The sequence below is a fragment of the Pongo abelii genome, chromosome 3, assembly GCF_028885655.2.
Source record: "Pongo abelii isolate AG06213 chromosome 3, NHGRI_mPonAbe1-v2.0_pri, whole genome shotgun sequence".
In the NCBI taxonomy this organism is placed as follows: domain Eukaryota; kingdom Metazoa; phylum Chordata; class Mammalia; order Primates; family Hominidae; genus Pongo; species Pongo abelii.
In genome coordinates, this window is record NC_071988.2 from 2,232,424 (window position 1) to 2,250,519 (window position 18,096).

The 18,096-nt window shown below is 42.0% G+C and overlaps 1 protein-coding gene across 2 annotated transcripts in view; it reads right to left on the reverse strand.

Annotated features, from left to right (window-relative positions):
* The window catches only part of POLN (DNA polymerase nu), a 169,628-nt gene that overhangs the window by 129,098 nt on the left and 22,434 nt on the right, over positions 1–18,096 (reverse strand). For both annotated transcript variants that reach the window (XM_054554909.2, XM_063723276.1), the window contains exons 3-4: positions 11,554–11,633; positions 6,514–7,014 (exon numbers count right to left, since the gene is read on the reverse strand). In XM_054554909.2, the coding sequence (XP_054410884.2) occupies positions 6,514–7,014; positions 11,554–11,633 (581 nt within the window). The remainder of the gene's footprint in view (positions 1–6,513; positions 7,015–11,553; positions 11,634–18,096) is intronic.

The window sequence follows — 18,096 nt, forward strand, 5'->3', positions numbered from 1 at the left end:
CATCCCTAGGAAAATGGGGAGGGGACTACCTCAAGGCAACACCCCATGGGATAAAAGAATCTGAACAACAGCCTTGAGTCCTAGACCTTCCCTCTGACAGAGCCTACCCAAATGAGAAGGAACCAGAAAACCAACTCTGGTAATATGACAAAACAAGGTTCTTTAGCACGCCCAACTAGCTCACCAGCAATGGATCCAAACCAAGAAGAAATCCCTGATTTACCTGAAAAAGAATCCAGAAGGTTAGTTATTAAGTTAATCAGGGAGGCACCAGAGAAAGGCAAAGCCTGGTTTAAGGAAGTCAAAAAAATGACACAAGAAATGAGGGGAGGCCAGGCACTGTGGCTCACACCTGTAATCCCAGCACTTTGGGAGGCTAAGGCAGGCGGATCACGAGGTCAGGAGATCGAGACCATCCTGGCTAACACGGTGAAACTCCATCTCTACTAAAAATACAAAAAATTAGCCAGGCGTGGTGGCACATGCCTGTATTCCCAGCTACTCAAGAGGCTGAGGCAGGAGAATCGCCTGAATCTGGGAGGCGGAGGTTACAGTGAGCCCAGATCACGCCACTGCACTCCAGCCTGGGTGACAGAGTGAGACTCTGTCTCCCTCCACCACTCCAAAAAAAAGAAAAAAAAGAAATGAGGGGAGAAATTTTCAATGAAATAGATATAGATAGCATATATATAAAAAATCAAAACTTCAGGAAACAATAGATGCACTTATAGAAATGCAAAATGCTCTGGAAAATCTCAGCATTAGAATCAAACAAGCAGAAGAAAGAACTTCAGAGCTCAAAGACAAGGTTTTCGAATTAACCCAACCCAACAAAGATAAAGAAAAAAGAATAAGAAAACATGAACAAAGCCTCCAAGAAGTCTCGGATTATGTTAAACAACCAAACCTAAGAATAATTGGCGTTCCTGAGGAAGAAGAGAAATCTAGAAGTTTGGAAAACATATTTGGGGGAATAATCAAGGAAAACTTCCCTGGCCTTGCTAGAGACCTAGACATCCAAATACAAGAAGCTCAAAGAACACCTGGGAAATTCATTGCAAAAAGATCATTGCCTAGGCACATTGTCATCAGGTTATCTAAAGTAAAGACAAAGGAAAGAATCTTAAGAGCTATGAGGCAAAAGCACCAGGTAACCTATAAAGGAAAACCTATCAGATTAACAGCAGAAACCCTCCAAGCTAGAAGGGACTGGGGCCCTATCTTCAGCCTCCTTAAACAAAACAATTGTATCCAGTGAAACTAAGCTTCATAAATGAAGGAAGGATACAGTCCTTTGCAGACAAACAAATGCTGAGAGAATTCGCCACTACCAAGCCAGCACTACAACAACCGTTAAAAGGAGTTCTAAACCTTGAAACAAATCCTGGAAACACATCAAAACAGAATCTCTTTAAAGCATACATTTCACAGGCCCTATAAAGCAAAAATACAATTAAAAAAAGAAAACAAAAAAAAAAAAACAACGTATACAGGCAACAAATAGTATGATGAATGGAATGGTACCTCACATCTCAATACTAACCTTGAATGTAAATGGCCTAAATGCTCCACTTAAAAGATACAGAATTGCAGAATGGATAAGAATTCACCAACCAACCATCTGCCGCCTTCAAGAGACTCACCTAACACATAAGGACTCACATAAACTTAAGGTAGGAGTGGAAAAAGACATTCCATGCAAAGGGAGACCAAAAGCAAGCAAGAATAGCTATTCTTATATCAGACAAATAAACTTTAAAGCAACAGCAGTTAAAAAAGACAAAGAGGAGGCCAGACTCATGCCTGTAATCCCAGCACTTTGGGAGGCCCACACGGGCGGATCACTTGAGGTCAGGAGTTCAAGACCAGCCTGGCCAACATGATGAAACCCCGTCTCTACTAAAAATACAAAAATTAGCCAGGCGTGGTGGCTTGCTCCTATAGTCCCAGCTACTTGGGAGGCTGAGACAGGAGAATTGCTTGAACCTGGGAGGCAGAGGTTGCAGTGAGCCAAGATTGTACCACTGCACTCCAGCCTGGGTGACACAGCAAGACTGTCTAAAAAAAAAAAAAAATCTTCAAACTGAACAACAATAGTGACACAACCTTTCGAAACCTCTGGGATACAGCAAAGGCGGTACTAAGAGGAAAGTTCACAGCCCTAAACACCTACATCAAAAAGTCTGAAAGGACAGAATCTAAGGTCACACCTCAAGGAACTAGAGAAACAAGAACAAACCAAACCCAAACCCAGCAAAAGAAAGGAAATGACCACGATCAAAGCAGAACTCAATGATATTGAAACAAACAAAATACAAAAGATAAATGAAGCAAATGCCAGGCACAGTGGCTCATGCCTGTAATCCCAGCACTTTGGGCGGCAGAGGAGGGTGGATCACCTGAGGTCAGGAGTTTGAGACCAGTCTGACCAATATGGTGAAACCCCATCTCTACTAAATACAAAAAATTAGCCAGGTGTGGTGGCGCATGCCTGTAATCCCAGCTACTTACGGAGGCTGAGACAGGAGAATCACTTGAATCTGGGAGGCAGAGGTTTCAGTGAGCTGAGATCGCACCATTATATTCCAGCCTGGGCAACAAGAGCAAAACTCTATCACACACACACACACACACACACACACACACACACAAAAAGATAAATGAAACAAAAAGCTGGTTCTTTGAAAAGATAAATAAAATTGATAGACCATTACCAAGATTAACCAAGAAAAGAAGAGAAAAAATCCAAAAAGCTCAATTAGAAACAAAATGGGAGATATAACAACTGACACCACAAAAATGTAAAAGATCACTCAAGGCTACTATGAACAACTTTACACACATAAACTCGAAAACCTAGAGGATATGGATAAATTCCTGGAAAGATACAACCTTTCTAGTTTAAATTAGGAAGAATTAGATGTCCTGAACAAACCAATAACAAGCAGTGAGATTGAAATGGTAACAAAAAAAAATTATCAACAAAAAAAGTCCAGGACCAGACAGATTCACAGCAGAATTCTACCAGATATTCAAAGAAGAATCAGTACTGATCCTATTGACACTATTCCACAAGACAGAGAAAGAGGGAATCCTCACTAAATCATTCTATGAAGTCAGTATCACCCTAATACCAATACCAGGAGAGGATACCACCAAAAGAGAAAACTACAGACCAATATCCCTGATGAACATAGATGCAAAAGTCCTTAACAAAATACTAGCTAACCAAATCCAACAACATATCAAAAAGATAATCCACCATGATCAAGTGGGTTTCATACCAGGGATGCAGGGTTGGTCTAACATATGCAAGTCAATAAATGTGATACAGCACATAAACAGAATTAAAAACAAAAATCACATGATCACCTCAATAGATGCAGAAAAAGCATTCAACAAAATCCAGCATTGCTTTATTATTAAAACTCTCAGCACAATTGGCATACAAGGGACATACCTTAATGTAATAAAGCCATCTATTATAAACCCACAGCCAACATAATACTGAATGGAGAAAAGCTGAAAGCACTCACCCTGAGAACTGGAACAAAACAAGGATGCCCACTCTCATGACTTCCTTTCAATATGGTATTGGAAGTCCTAGCCAGAGCAATCAGACAAAAGAAAGAAATAAAAAGCATCCGAATCGATAAAGAGGAAGTCAACTGTCACTATTTCCTGATTATATGATTGTTTACCTAGAAAACCCTAAAGATTCCTCCAGAAAGCTCCTAGAACTGATGAAAGAATTCGGCCAAGTTTCTGGATACAAAATTAAGGTACGCAAATCAGTAGCTCTTCTATACACTAACAGTGACCAAGCTGAGAATCAAATCAAGAACTCAACCCCTTTTACAATAGCTGCAAAAAAATAAAATACTTAGGAATATATCTAACCAAGGAGGTGAAAGACCTCTGCATGGAAAACTCCAAAACACTGCTGAAGGAAATCACAGGTGACACAAGTGAATGGAAGCACATCCCATGCTCATGGAAGGGTAGAGTCAATATTGTGAAAATGACTATACTGCCAAAAGCAATCGACAAATCTAATGCAATTCCCGTCAAAATACCACCATCATTCTTCACAGAACTAGAAAAAACAATCCTAGGCCAGGCACGGTGGCTGACACCTGTAATCCCAGCACTTTGGGAGGCCAAGGCGGGTGGATCACAAGGTCAGGAGTTCGAGACCAGCTTGGTCAATATGGTGAAACCTCGTCTCTACTAAAAATACAAAAATTAGCTGGGCGTGGTGGCACGCACCTGTAGTCCCAGCTACTTGGGAGGCTGAGGCAGAAGAATCACTTGAATCCGGGAGGCAGAGGTTGCAGCGAGCTGAGATCGCGCCACTGCACTCCAGCTTGGGCGACAGAGTGAGACTCTGTCTCAAAAAAAAAAAAAAACCTAAAATTCATATGGAACAACAACAACAAAAAAGCCCACATAGCCAAAGCAAGACTAAGCAAAAAGAGCAAATCTGGAGGTATCACAGTACCTGATTTCAAACTATACTATAAGTCCACTGTTACCAAAACAGCATGGTACTGGTATAAAAATAGGCACATAGACCAATTGAACCAAATAGAGAACCCAGAAATAAACCCAAATGCTTACAGCCAACTGATCTTTGACAAAGCAAACAAAAACATAAAGTGGGGAAAGGACACCCTATTCAACAAATGGTGCTGAGATAATTGGCAAGCCACATGTAAAATGAAACTGGATCCTTATCTCTCACCTTATACAAACATCAGCTCAAGATGGATCAAGGACTTAAATTTAATACCTGAAACTATAAAAATTATAGAAGATAACATTGGAAAAACTCTTCCAGAAATTGGCTTAGGCAAGGATTTCATGACCAAGAACCCAAAAGCAAATGTAATAAAAACAAAGATAAATAGCTGGGACTTAATTAAACTAAAAAGCTTTTACATAGCAAAGGGAATAGTCAGCAGAGTAAACAGACAACCCACAGGGTGGGAGAAAATTTTCACAATTCATACATCTGACAAAGGACTAATATCCAGAATCTACAATGACTCAAACAAATTAGCAAGAAAAAAACAAACAATCCCATCAAAAAGTGGGCTAAGGACATGAATAGACAATTCTCCAAAGAAGATATACAACTGGCCAACAAATATATGAAAAAATGCTCACCATCACTAATGATCATGGAAATGCAAATCAAAACCACAATGCAATACCATCTTACTCCTGCAAGAATGGCCATAATCAAAAAGTCGAAAAATAATAGATATTGGCATGGATGCAGTGAATAGGGAACACTTCTATACTTCTGGTGAGAATGTAAACTAGTACAGTCACTATGGCAAACAGCGTGGAAATTCCTTAAAGAACTAAAAGTAGAACTACCATTTGATCCAGCAATCCCACTACTGGGTATCTACCCAGAGGAAGAGAAGTCATTATACAAAAAGGATACTTGCACATGCATGGTTATAGCAGCACAATTTGCAATTGCAAAAACGTGGAACCAACCCAAATGCCCATCAGTCAAGGAGTGAATAAAGAAACTGTGGTATATACATATGATGGAATACTACGCAGCCATACAAGTGAATGAATTAATGGCATTCACAGTGACCTGGATGAGACTGGAAAATACTATTCTAAGTGAAGTAACTCAGGAATGGAAAACCAAACATTGTATGTTCTTACTTATAAGTGGGAGCTAAGCTATGAGGATGCAAAGGCATAAGAATGACACAATGGACTTTGGGGACTCAGGAGGAAAGGGTGGGAAGGGAGTGAGGGATAAAATACTACAAATGTGTGCAGTGTATACTGCTTGGGTGATGGGTGCAGGAAAGTAGAAGAAAGGAAAGGAAAGGAAAGGAAAGGGAAAATGAAAAGGAAAGGTTTTAAAAAAAAATCAATAGAGATTAAATTAAAAAATTTTTGTGCTTCAAAAGACACCCTCAATAAATTTTTTAAAAAATATGACAGAAATTGAGAGAAGTATAAATAATATATCTTATAAGAGACTTGTATCAGAATATATAAAGAATGCTTACAGATCCAGAATAAAACACAAATAACCCAATTTTAAAATGGGCAAAAAATTTGAACAGACATTTCATCAAAGAAGATATATGAATGGCCAATAAGCACATGAAAAGATGCTCAATGTCACTAGATAATAGGGAAATACAATTTAAAACCACTATGAAATACCACTTCAGAATCACTGGAATGGCTAAAATAAAAAAACAGACAACAACATGTGTTGGGAAGGAGGTGGAGAATTTGAAACCCTAGTACACTGCTAGTGGAAGGTAAAATGGTACACCCACTCTGGAAAACAGTTTTACAGTTTCCTAAGAAACTGATGGGAGCTATATATTGTCAATCACTTACCACTGGAGGGGAGGGAAAGCCTTAAAATCTTGTTTCTAGCTCTCCTATCAAAATCAGACACTAAGAAAATGGGCTTCTTTTATGGTGTCAAGACAGCAAACAAAAACATCACTGTTTACTAACCTGGTCAACTCCTAGCTGGGTGGAACCATCACTATACATCACAGTTACCACCAGGGCTGCTGCCTGTTTGAGCATTTCAATCAGCTGGCTTTTTGCCCAATCATCCAAATGCCTAATATCACAAAAATGTTTTTTCAATGCTCCTGAGTTCCCAGAATTGAGGTAGGCTTCAGCCTCATCAGTATCTTCTTCCAATGCCATTTGTTTACTTGTTTTCTCTGATGAATTATTATATGTAACATGTTCTCTTTTAAGATTAATGCTTCCTTTATTTTCATTATTTATATTCTCCGTTAGGAAATGCTTTCTTTTATGCCCCTTTTTCTGTAGAACTGAAGCCTCTTGATTATACTGTGGAATTAAACAACTTGAAAGAGTCAATGAGCTGATGCTCTTCTGTTTTTGGTCAGTAGACAGCTGATCTGTGAGCCTGACACTGCAGGACTGAAGAGAGAGCTTGGCGGAACCTCTTGATGTCTGACTTCTTAAAGATTTAAGATCCTACAGAAAAATGGAAAATCTTTCATTAGAATATGGACTCATAAGACAGATCTATAAACCAAACTAATTTCTGGTAAAAACTTGTCTAAGGTAATATGGAGACACAATCTTCATATTATCTATGATCAAACCTTCTAAGGAAACCATATAGTGTCTTCTAAAGCAGTGATTTTTCTCAACCAAGGTAGGCATGCATATCTGGATCAAGAGCTCAAAAGCCTGCCAGGTGTGGTGGCTCACGCCTGTAATCCTAGCACTTTGGGAGGCCGAGGTGGGTGGATCACTTGAGGTCAGGAATTCGAGATGAGTCTGGCCAACATGGTGAAACTTCGTCTCTACTAAAAATACAAAAATTAGCTGGGCATGGTGGCGGGCGCCTGTAATTCCAGCTACTCGGGAGGCTGAGGCAGGGGAATCACTTGAATCCAGGAGGTGGAGGCTGAAGTGAGCTGGGATTGCACCATAGCACTCCAGCTTGGGTGACAAGAGCGAAACTCTGTCTCAAAAAAAAAAGCTCAAAAGCCTCCAACTGGCCCCTGTTCTGGGAATCAATGCATGTAATGAGACATGTCATGGATAGGAGTATGCTGCATATGTGCATAAGAGAGAAGATTAATAATTTACAACTTCCAAGTAAAAGCCATTTATAGAGAAAATGAAATCACCAAAACTATTTAATAATATGTTAATCTATCTACTGAAAAAATGTTTTTGGGCCAGGTGCAGTGGCTCACACCTGTAATCCCAATACTTTGGGAGGCTGAGGCTGGTGGATCACGGGGTCAAGAGTTCGAGACCATCCTGGCCAACATGGAGAAACCTCGTCTCTACTAAGAATACAAAAATTAGCTAGGCATGGTGGAGCATGCCTGTAATTCCAGCTACTCAGGAGGCTGAGGCAAGAGAATCACTTGAAACCGGAAGGCGGCGGTTGCAGTGAGCTGAGATCATGCCATTGCACTCCAGCTTGGGCGACAGAGCAAGACTCCATTTCGGAAAAAAAAAAAAAAAAAAAATTAAACCCAGCTCAATAGCAGTTCTCTACCTGTCTCATTCCATCAATGTGCAATATACATTCATAGATCCACAAACTAATCAAGGTGGGGAAAGCAATCCTATCCATTTCATTATAGGACTTATTTACGATAACACTTTATTTTTAAGGTTTCTTTCCTTTCCCTTTTTTTTTTTTTTTTTTGAGACAGGGTCTTGCTCTGTTGCCCAGGCTGAAGTGCAGTGGCACAATCTCAGCTCACTGCAACCTCCATGTCCCCGGCTCAAGTGATCCTCCCACCTCAGCCTCCCATGTAGCTGTGACTACAGGGGTTCACCACCACACCCAGTGAATTTTTCTATTTTTAGTAGTGATGGGGTTTCACCATGTTCCCCAGGTGGGTCTCAAACTCCTGGACTCAAGCAATCTGCCCGCCTTGGCCTCCCAAAGTGCTGGGATTACAGGTGTGAGCCAATGCACCCAGCTAAGGCTTATTTTCAAATTTACTTTATATGTATATAAATTTACTTTATATGTATATAAATTTGCTTTATATATATATATATGGCTTTGAATAACTATATTAATATTACCTTTAAAATAATTTTGAAAGAAAATGTTTTAACACTTGGTCACATGTTATGAAAATTTTAAATTTATACTTGTATTTTTATTGCAGAGAAATATATGGTTTCCAAGAGTAGGCTTTCAAGCATAAAATTACATTAAAAATTCCATGGAGGAGTAAACAAGAAAAGAAATTCAAGGAGAAAAAGAAAAATATAAAATTTCAAACTGTTGAAGATCTTGCTCTGTCTTTTTTAAGGGGATGATTGTGGGCTGGGCACAGTGGCTCATACCTGTAATCCTGGCACTTTGGGAGGCTGAGGCAGGAGGACTGCTTGAGCCCAGGAGTTCAAGACCAGCCTGGGCAAAAGAGCAAAACCCTGTCTTTTTACAAAGAATACAAAAATTAGCTGGGCATGGTGTCATGTGCCTACAGTCCCAGCTACTCAGGAGGCTGAGGTGGGAGGATCACCTGAGCCCAGGAGGTCAAGGCTACAGTAAGCCGTGGTCACACCACACTGCACTTCAGCCTGTGCGACAGAGTGAGAAAGTCTCAAAATAATAATAATAATAATAATAATAATAATAATAATAATAATAATAAAAATAAAAAGAGGCCAGGCATGGTGGCTCACGCCTGTAATCCCACTACTTTGGGAGGCCCAGGCAGATGGATCACGAGGTCAGGAGTTCAAGACCAGCCTGGCCAATATGGTGAAACCCTGTCTCTACTAAAAATACAAAAATTAGCCGAGCATGGTGGCATGCACCTGTAACCCCAGCTGCTTGGGAGGCTGAGGCAGGAGAATCGCTTAAACCCAGGAGACGGAGGTTGCAGTGAGCCGAGATTGTGCCACTACACTCCCGCCTTGGTGACAGAGTGAGACTCCATCTAAAAAAATAATAAATAAATAAATAAATAAATAAATAAAATAGGCCAGGCACGGTGGCTCATGCCTGTAATCCCAACATTTTGGGGGGCTGAGGCGGGCAGATCACCGGAGGTCAGGAGTTCGAGACCAGCCTGGCCAACATGGTGAAACCCCATCTCTATTAAAAATACAAAAATTAGCCGGGTGTAGTGGTGGGCACCTGTAATCCCAGCTACTCAGAGGCTGAGGCAGGAGAATCTCTTAACCCAGGAGGCGGAGGGTGCAGTCAGCCGAGATCACACCACTGCACTCCAGTGCAGGTGACACAGCAAGACTCCGTCTCCAAATAATAATAATAATAATAATAATAATAATAATAATGAGAGGATTGTGGATATCAAGTTGTCAAAGTGCAGTATTTAATTTTCGTGAATATATTTTAAATGGTAATGTAACAGTAAAAAGTCAATATTAACAATAGAGCAGAAATCACGTACTTTGCAATTTTTTAAACTTGTGATAAAGATTTTAAATTTCAACTTTAAAATATGTCAGGCAGTACATATAGTTTGAGAAGGCCAGGTATGGGGGCTCATATCTGTAATCCCAGCACTTTGGGAGACCGAGGTGGGAGGATCGCTTGAGCCCAGCCCGGGCAACATGGTGAAACCCTGTCTCTACCAAAAATACAAAAATTAGCTGGGCAATGATGGTGTGTGCCTGTAGTCTTAGCTACTGGGGAGGCTGAGTTGGGAGGACCACTTGAGTCCAGGACTCAGTTAATTAGCTGGGCATGGTTGCAGAGGTAGAGGTGGAGATTGCAGTGAGCTGTGATCACACCCCTGCACTCCACCCTGGGCGACAGAGTGAGGGCCTGTCTCAAACAAACAAACAAAAACAACAAAATTCTTTTGAGAGAAAGGGAGCAAAAAGTTTGCAGACCCCTGCCTTCGGGATCCAAGGAGCACAGTTTGTTCACCACTGAGAGATACAATTTCCATTCATTTACAGAGGGAAGAAGGGAAGAGTCCCTTATCTGTGGAAGATGCCTCTTCCCTCCCTTCCAAGGGCAGATAATCATCCTACGAACCCAGGGGCAAATAATCACCCCATAAACCCAAGAGACAGGTCCTATTATCTCACTTTACTATAGGGAGTTTAGGTTTAAATTTAATTAGGTTGGGACTTGAACACAGGTAGTTTACCCAAAGTCCATTCTCTTAACCACTATGTTGCCTCCACCACTTTCATACACAAGGTCTTTGGTGATACAACCTCTCTAGCCCATATCATATAACTCACCCATTGTGAATGTTATAGCCCTGCCTTTCTGAAATTCTATTTCCACTACCCAAAGTTCCAAGCCTTCTTCCCTTATCTGAAAATTTTCTCAATGTCTTGCCCCTACTCCCTTAAAGGTGGGGATCTTTTTATTTTTTATTTCTATTTTTTAGAGACTGAGTCTTGCTCTGTTGCCCAGGATGGAGTGCTGTGGTGCAATCACAGCTCACTGCAGCCTCAAAATCCTTGGCTCAAGTGATCCTCCAGCCTCAGCCTCCTGAGTAGCTGGGACTACAGAAGCATGCCACCATGCCCAGTTAATTTTTGTGTGTGTGTAATTTTTATAGAGACAGGGTCTCCTTATGTTGCCCAAGCTGGTCTCAAATTCCTGGCCTCAAGTGGTCCACCCTGCTCAGCTTCCCAACGCGCTGGGGTTACCTGTGTGAACCACCGCATCCAGCCTAGGTTGATCAACTCCTAATTATCCAATAGATCTCAACTCAGATATAATTTTCATACTTCAGAAAGACATCCCTGATTCTTCTCCTCAACACCCAGAAGGGCAAAATGAAATAGCACAAAAACTGAGTTAGATGTTCCTCCTATTGTCCCCAGAGCACTCTGAACTAACTTCTCTCATGGCACTTACTTGCCCCTCCCCGCATCCAAATTAAACTATAAGTTCTTGGAGAGCAAGAACGCCTTTTTTTTTTTTTTTAAGGTGTTGTATCTACAGTGCCTAGCACATAGTAGAACACTTAATAAGTATCTATTGAACAAATAAGTGTTATCTGCTTAAAATTACTCATATTTGCAATGCTTTACCTTTTTTTCTGGTGATTGATTCTTCCCATCTTCAAGTTGTACTGAATACTTAACACTGGACTTGTTTATCACTTCCATAGCTTTTAAAAACAACAAAAAAGAAACATGGGGCATTAAAGAAACATTGATATCTAAGTCATACAGTTAACTAAACACTAAAATAACCTCTATAATCATGCTTATTTATTCATTATTAACTTACTTAAAACAATGTAATAAAATTCACAAGTAAAATGCTTACTACCATTGCAATAAATATTTATGTAAAGTACCTTCAAGTTAACTGAAGATAGCTCTATATAATCATAAAACATTTATTAAAAATCATTATTTGGCATGTGCATTTGAATACATGACTCTAAAAACCTAAGGTCAACATTTATAGAAACCTTAAAAGGATTAAAGGTTTGGGGAAATTCTTAGACTGAATACTGCAGTGGAACAATTAAAGGTTCAGTAAAACATCATTAAAACAAACTTCTAATTTAGATTTTGATTTGATTTCAATAAGCCTGGGCTGAACAGTAAGTGACAGAACCAGGATCCAATCCCAGGCAATATGATTTGGGAGTCTGTGCTCTTAACCACTGTGACATACATTTCCTCTGCAGGAACAATAACAACCTAGAAATGCAAATAGGGGAACATATTTCACTTACAATATAAAAACATTATACTTAGGATAAATATAACAAAAAAGATACAAGGCCCTCAATGATGAAAATGTAAAATCTTATTAAATGGCATAAAAAAAGATCTGTACAAATGAAAAGACACAGCATTAGGATATAGATCACAAAATGTTTAATTCTTCCAAATTTAAGGCAATTCCAATTGGAGACCCTACAGGGATATTTTAATTTAATAAAATAATTTCAAAGTACGAAAAGACAAGAAATGTAAGCTTAGGCCAGGCATGGTGACTCACGCCTGTAATCCCAGCACTTTGGGAGGCTGAGGTGGGTGGATCACCTCAGGTCAGGAGCTCGAGACCAGCTTGGCCAAAATGGTGAAACACCACCTCTACTAAAAATACAAAAATTAGCCAGGTGTGGTGGCGAGCACCTGCAATCCCATCTACTCGGGAGGCTGAGGCAGGAGAATTGCTTGAACCCGGGAGGTGGAGGTTGCAGTGAGCCGAGATTGCGCCACTGCACTCCAGCCTGGGTTACAGGGCAAGACACTGTCTTGGGAAAAAAAAAAAAAAAGTAAGCTTAAAAAAGAGAGAGAGAAAAGACCTCTAGAACAGAACAGACAACCCAGAGACTGATTCCAAGACTTTATATACAACAAAGATAGTATTTCAATTCAATAGAAAAGGATAGATTAATTAATAGGGCTGATACAACTAGCACCACATCAAAAAGAAAATAAATGCATTGGGAAAACTATTTGGAACAAAAATGACAAAGGGTTAATTGCTATATTATGCAACAAGTTCTCATACATTTACAAGATAAGACAAACAATTCAACAGAAAAATGAGCAAAGAATAGGAAAAGGCAATACACAAAACAGAAAACCCAAATAGGAAACAAATACAATACTCAGGGAAATGCAAATTAGCTATAACTGGAAACACAGGGGAAGAGGTAGTCTCATGTATTGCTGGTAAAAATGTAAACAGACTCTTTCTAGAAGGCAAACTGTTAAGACTTACTAAAATGAATAATGCATACATCACTCTTGGGAGTTGGGTGGAGAAAGTGACCCACAGGGAGCTCAAGATGGGCCTCTGGGAATGCTAGTTATGTTTCCTGAACTGGGTTTGGGTTTGTGAAATTTTGACCTAAACTTAACTTAGGATATGTGTGCTGTTTTATATATACACACACACACATATACACATATATATATACACACATATATATATACCTCAGCCACATATATATGAGAGACAGAGTGCTCTTGCCTCAACAAAAACAGATAGAAAACAATATCAATCATCTAACCAAATAATCTCTAACCAAATAATCTCACTCTTGGCTGTTTCACAGAAATATATGCAACAGTAAACAGGTTTAAACCAAAATGTTTATAGCAGTATTGCTCATTATGGCAAAGGACTGAAAATAAAGTAGATACCAATCAGAAGAAAACTGAGGAATAAATTACATAATATCCACATCATGAAATACATAGCCACTAAAAAGAATGACCTTGTTAAAACATAGATTGCAGGGGGAAAAATGACTCCAGCTATAGTGGTTGACTGAAGATGATGACCTCATTTTTAAAAATAATGACCAAATCTCCCCACTTATGCACACGAAGATGTTACGCACATAACACTGGCACAGGTCGGGTACCCTGGGAGACCACCTCTGTGATGAAGGTTTGCATTTGAAAAGGTGATTGGAGAGTGAAGGAGGCAGAACCCAACCAAGGAAAACAATGGCTAAGATGCAGTCACTCAAAAGCTTGTCCTGGGCTGAGCATCGTCCTGCAGATGTGTCTCCCAACGGGTCAGGACAGCTGGGCTTTTATACCCCTGCACAAACTAGTCACTGGACCAGTCACTCCTGGGGAAGGGGTGGGCCCTTGGGCAAAGAAGTTCTTTGCAGCCAGGCAATCAGGGAGGGGCTGTCCCAGGAGCAGGGACAGTGCTTCAGTACTAAAGGGGCATATGGGCACCACAGTGCTCGCTACAGTCCACACTGTGCTGCTCATAGCCACTTGCTTCAGGGACGTTCTGGGAGCAGCTCCTGTAGGTGCGCCTTTTCCTGGGGAAATTTATAAAAGGAAGGTACTGGGATGAACTACATCTTGTTGCTGCAGCTGGCCTCGAGGTTGCAAATTACATTCATCTCCCTCCTCTACTGCCCATGCTAGGGTCTCCTCACCCTTGCCTATCTCCTCTACTGCTCTAGGTGGCTTAGCTTACCTGATCAGGTAACCCAAACCCTCATCCCTGAGAGGTAAGCCCCTGGCCACCATGCCCTTCTCTGGCCATAGCCCCAGCATTTGCCATCAAATTTGGGTAGGGGACCATGAGGTGGCAAATCACATCACCTGAGTGCTTCCCTGACCCCAGTTATGTAGTAACAGCTCTACCTCCACCTGACGCCCACGGTCAGTCACCCCAGAAGATGGAAATTACATTCCTTGCCAGCCTCTTGGCACAAGGAGCTTGAAATGACCAGACAGCAGCCACGCTGGAAATTAAATGGCGTTCTTCCTGTGCCCCTGCTGGAAAGGTTTTCCCTTTAAGAGTCAAGACCTTTAAACCTTAAGAACCCAGAGGCGTGTGAGGGAGAAATACAGATTTCTAAGTAGGTCACTGGGAGTGATGACTTTCACCTTTTGGTTCCCAGACCCATTTATTACACAAACCAAGGACACTGCACCACGTACTGGTTAGTGATTTGCAGTGCAGACTGCACCCTGGAGGTGACTGCTTCATCGCAGGTGTCACCTCCAGGCTGCATACGAGGTGAGCTGTGCCTTCCACAGACCATCCTGCTGCTCCATCAGGCCGGCAGCTTCTTGGTGTGTGGCTCTGAGGGAGACAGTGGGTCCCACTCTCATGTGCCCACTGCTGCAGTTCCCTGGCTGAGCGCAGGATCCTGCGGATCAAACACTCTGTGAAACTTGGGTGATGGAGCTGACTGAATCCATGAGAATGGGAAAGGCAAACCCATGCCTGTAACATATGTTGGTTCTAGCCAAGATGAATCACTGTACCTTCTAGGGCACGAGGGGTTCAGTGTTGTCAAATGACTGTTTCCCTCCAAGGAAGGTGCAACTGAGGACTCAGTGTTTGGTCTCTGTTGCTGGAAGATTGGATGTTCTGCAGAGAAATAGCTAGGTCAGCTCTGGTGAGGGGGAGCCCCATGCTATGTGCCATGCACACCATCTACCCACCCCATGATTACTCCATGAGAGAGCCCAGTGTGCCAGCATGGGTGCAGCAGATGGCAGAGGCTAGATGTCAACTGGCCAAGTCATCCTATTAATGTGGTGGTTTGGTGTGTCCCCATTGGTGAATGTTCTCGGGTGGGATGTACTTCATGACTGTTCCCACAGATCCCTCCACACGCCTTACTCCAGGAACTCCCTGATATTCCAATCTTTCTCATTCCAGGTACCTGAGCAACCTGTCAAGCCACTAACCACTGCCCAAGAGTTCCAAATGTGTTAACACTGGGGCCACTTCTCCTTCCACACAAAGTAGATAGTCAAGGGCACCACCCAACGTTCTACCCATTGGGTTTCCTTTGAGCACTGTTTTCCGGGGCTGCCTAAATCAGGCTGTTCAGAGCCCACCCACCATGAACCAAGCTCTAACTTTTCCTGCCTCCATCAGCTGGTCTTAAGGCTGCCCCCTTTAGGAGTACCAGTGCCAGCACCAGTGATGTCATGGGTTCTGGGCCACACGAAAAGCTTGGTTGTGCCTGCTTGTACCTAGTACTAAATGAGCCACTTCCAACTTGCAACGGACAGCTGCACGCCCACCTCTCGGTGGGTCTGACAGAACCAGCTCATGCTGGCAGTTCTGGCTCATGGTCACTTGATGTCACCATGGCCTCACACTCCATCTCTACCAGGGCCCAGTAGCATGACAGTTTTGTTTTTGAAAAATTTATAATTCGTTTCTGCAGATAGCATTGCCTTGCTCCAGAGTTCTAGCAGTCTGCATTGAGATTCTTCTGTTGGGGCTTTGCCTTAAGCTTCACATGGCATCTTTCCCTACTACAGATACCTCTAACATCACAAGGTCTGTTGGGTTGGAAGTCCAAGTAGCTGGGCCACTTGCTTCACAGCCTAGGCCTCTTACAGGATGCTTTCCTATGCAGTATTCCCAATGTGGAATATGCTGCCTCCACTCCCTAAACCCAGAGATGCCTATCAGGTGTTATGGTTCACTCTTAATGGTTAATGTGGTTAACCACATTGCAGGGTGACTCGACCAGTTAACATCTTCATTCTTAATGCTTCATTCTTAAAAATGCAGTAATTTAGCCAGGTGTGCACTTGTAGTTCCAGCTACTTGGGAGACTGAAGCAGATCATTTTGACCCCAAGAGTTTGAGGTCAGCCTGAGCAACATAGTGAGACCCAGTCTCTTGGGGGGGGGAAAAAAAAGGTGGCCAGGTGCGGTGGCTCACGCCTGTAATCCCAGCACTTTGGGAGGCCAAGGCTGGTGGATCACCTAAGATCGGGAGTTCGAGACCAGCCTGACCAACATGGAGAAAGCCCATCTCTACTAAAAATACAAAAAAAAAAAAAAATTAGCCAGGCATGGTGGCGCATCCCTGTGATCCCAGCTACCTGGGAGGCTGAGGCAGGAGAATCACTTGAACCTGGAAGGCGGAGGTTGTGGTGAGCTGAGATCGTGCCATTGCACTCCAGCCTGAGCAACAAGAGTGAAACTGTCTCAAAAAAAAAAAAAAAAAAAGGCACTAATTTGTCCTTTACTTGCAAGGGGATATCCTACCTATCCTCAGACCACCGAACTTCCAAAAACTTCATGGTTGTGGTGGGCCCCAGAATATCTGTGTGCTTATCTCCCATGTTTTGGACAGCAAGACAGCTAACAAACTTGCCATTTCTTGCTTATGCTGATTGGCATGATGTCATCAAAACAGTGGGTGGCTGGATAACACAGCACTGGGGCAAGGTGCAAATTTATATTGTCCATTCAGAGTGAATATTTCTGCAGGGATGGAAAAGAATGTGTTCACCAAATCAATAATTGCATTTCACATACCTGAGGCCTTGTTAATTGCATATGCCACATCCAGCCCACCAGCTGTCATTAGGGCTATAACTTGGTCACAACTATTTGCTGTGTCAATTGTTATTCTCCAGGATCTGACTTCTGTGAGCACCTACCTGGTGAATTAAATGAATATATGACAGGGACCACCCTGTGCCCTGAATCCTGTAGGGGTTTAAGGATGGCACTAACTTCTACCATTTCTCCTAGGTTGCCATATTGCTATACTAATTCACTATCTTTGCTGGGAAGGCAGTTTCAGCGTCATCCACTTGAGCTTACTCACTATGAGAGCGCTCATCCTCAGGCCAAGGAGCCAGTACCTGAGGGTTCTTCCAACAGTCTGTTCATTCCAAATAACATTTGGGGACTTGGAAAATGGCTTCGGAGTGAGCCCTCCCATTATGGTGTAATCTGGGCCATGGTTCCATTTATTGCTTGAGTCCTTGTGCCTCTGACAGAGAAACCATTATGATACTTTAGGTCTCCAGGTAACAATATCATATGAATGTTTCAGTATCCCTTTCCCCCTTGTATAAGTTCCCAGAGTAAATGGCCACAGTTTTCCCCGGCGGAAAGACAGGAGGAATAACTGCCATATACACTCACTATGGTGTTGCATAGTCCTTCCTCCTGGGGACCTGGCCTCTCCTTCAGTCAGTTGGTTCCAGGTCTGAAGTCACTTTATGAGAACTGTGCCTACCCTGCTTCTGACAGGCAGCACCACCTGGCCTCTATGTCAGGATCCTGTCTCCCTGACTGTTATCAGGAGGCATCTCCTATTATCAGCCCTGGTCTATAGAGGACACCACTGAGATTCTCAGT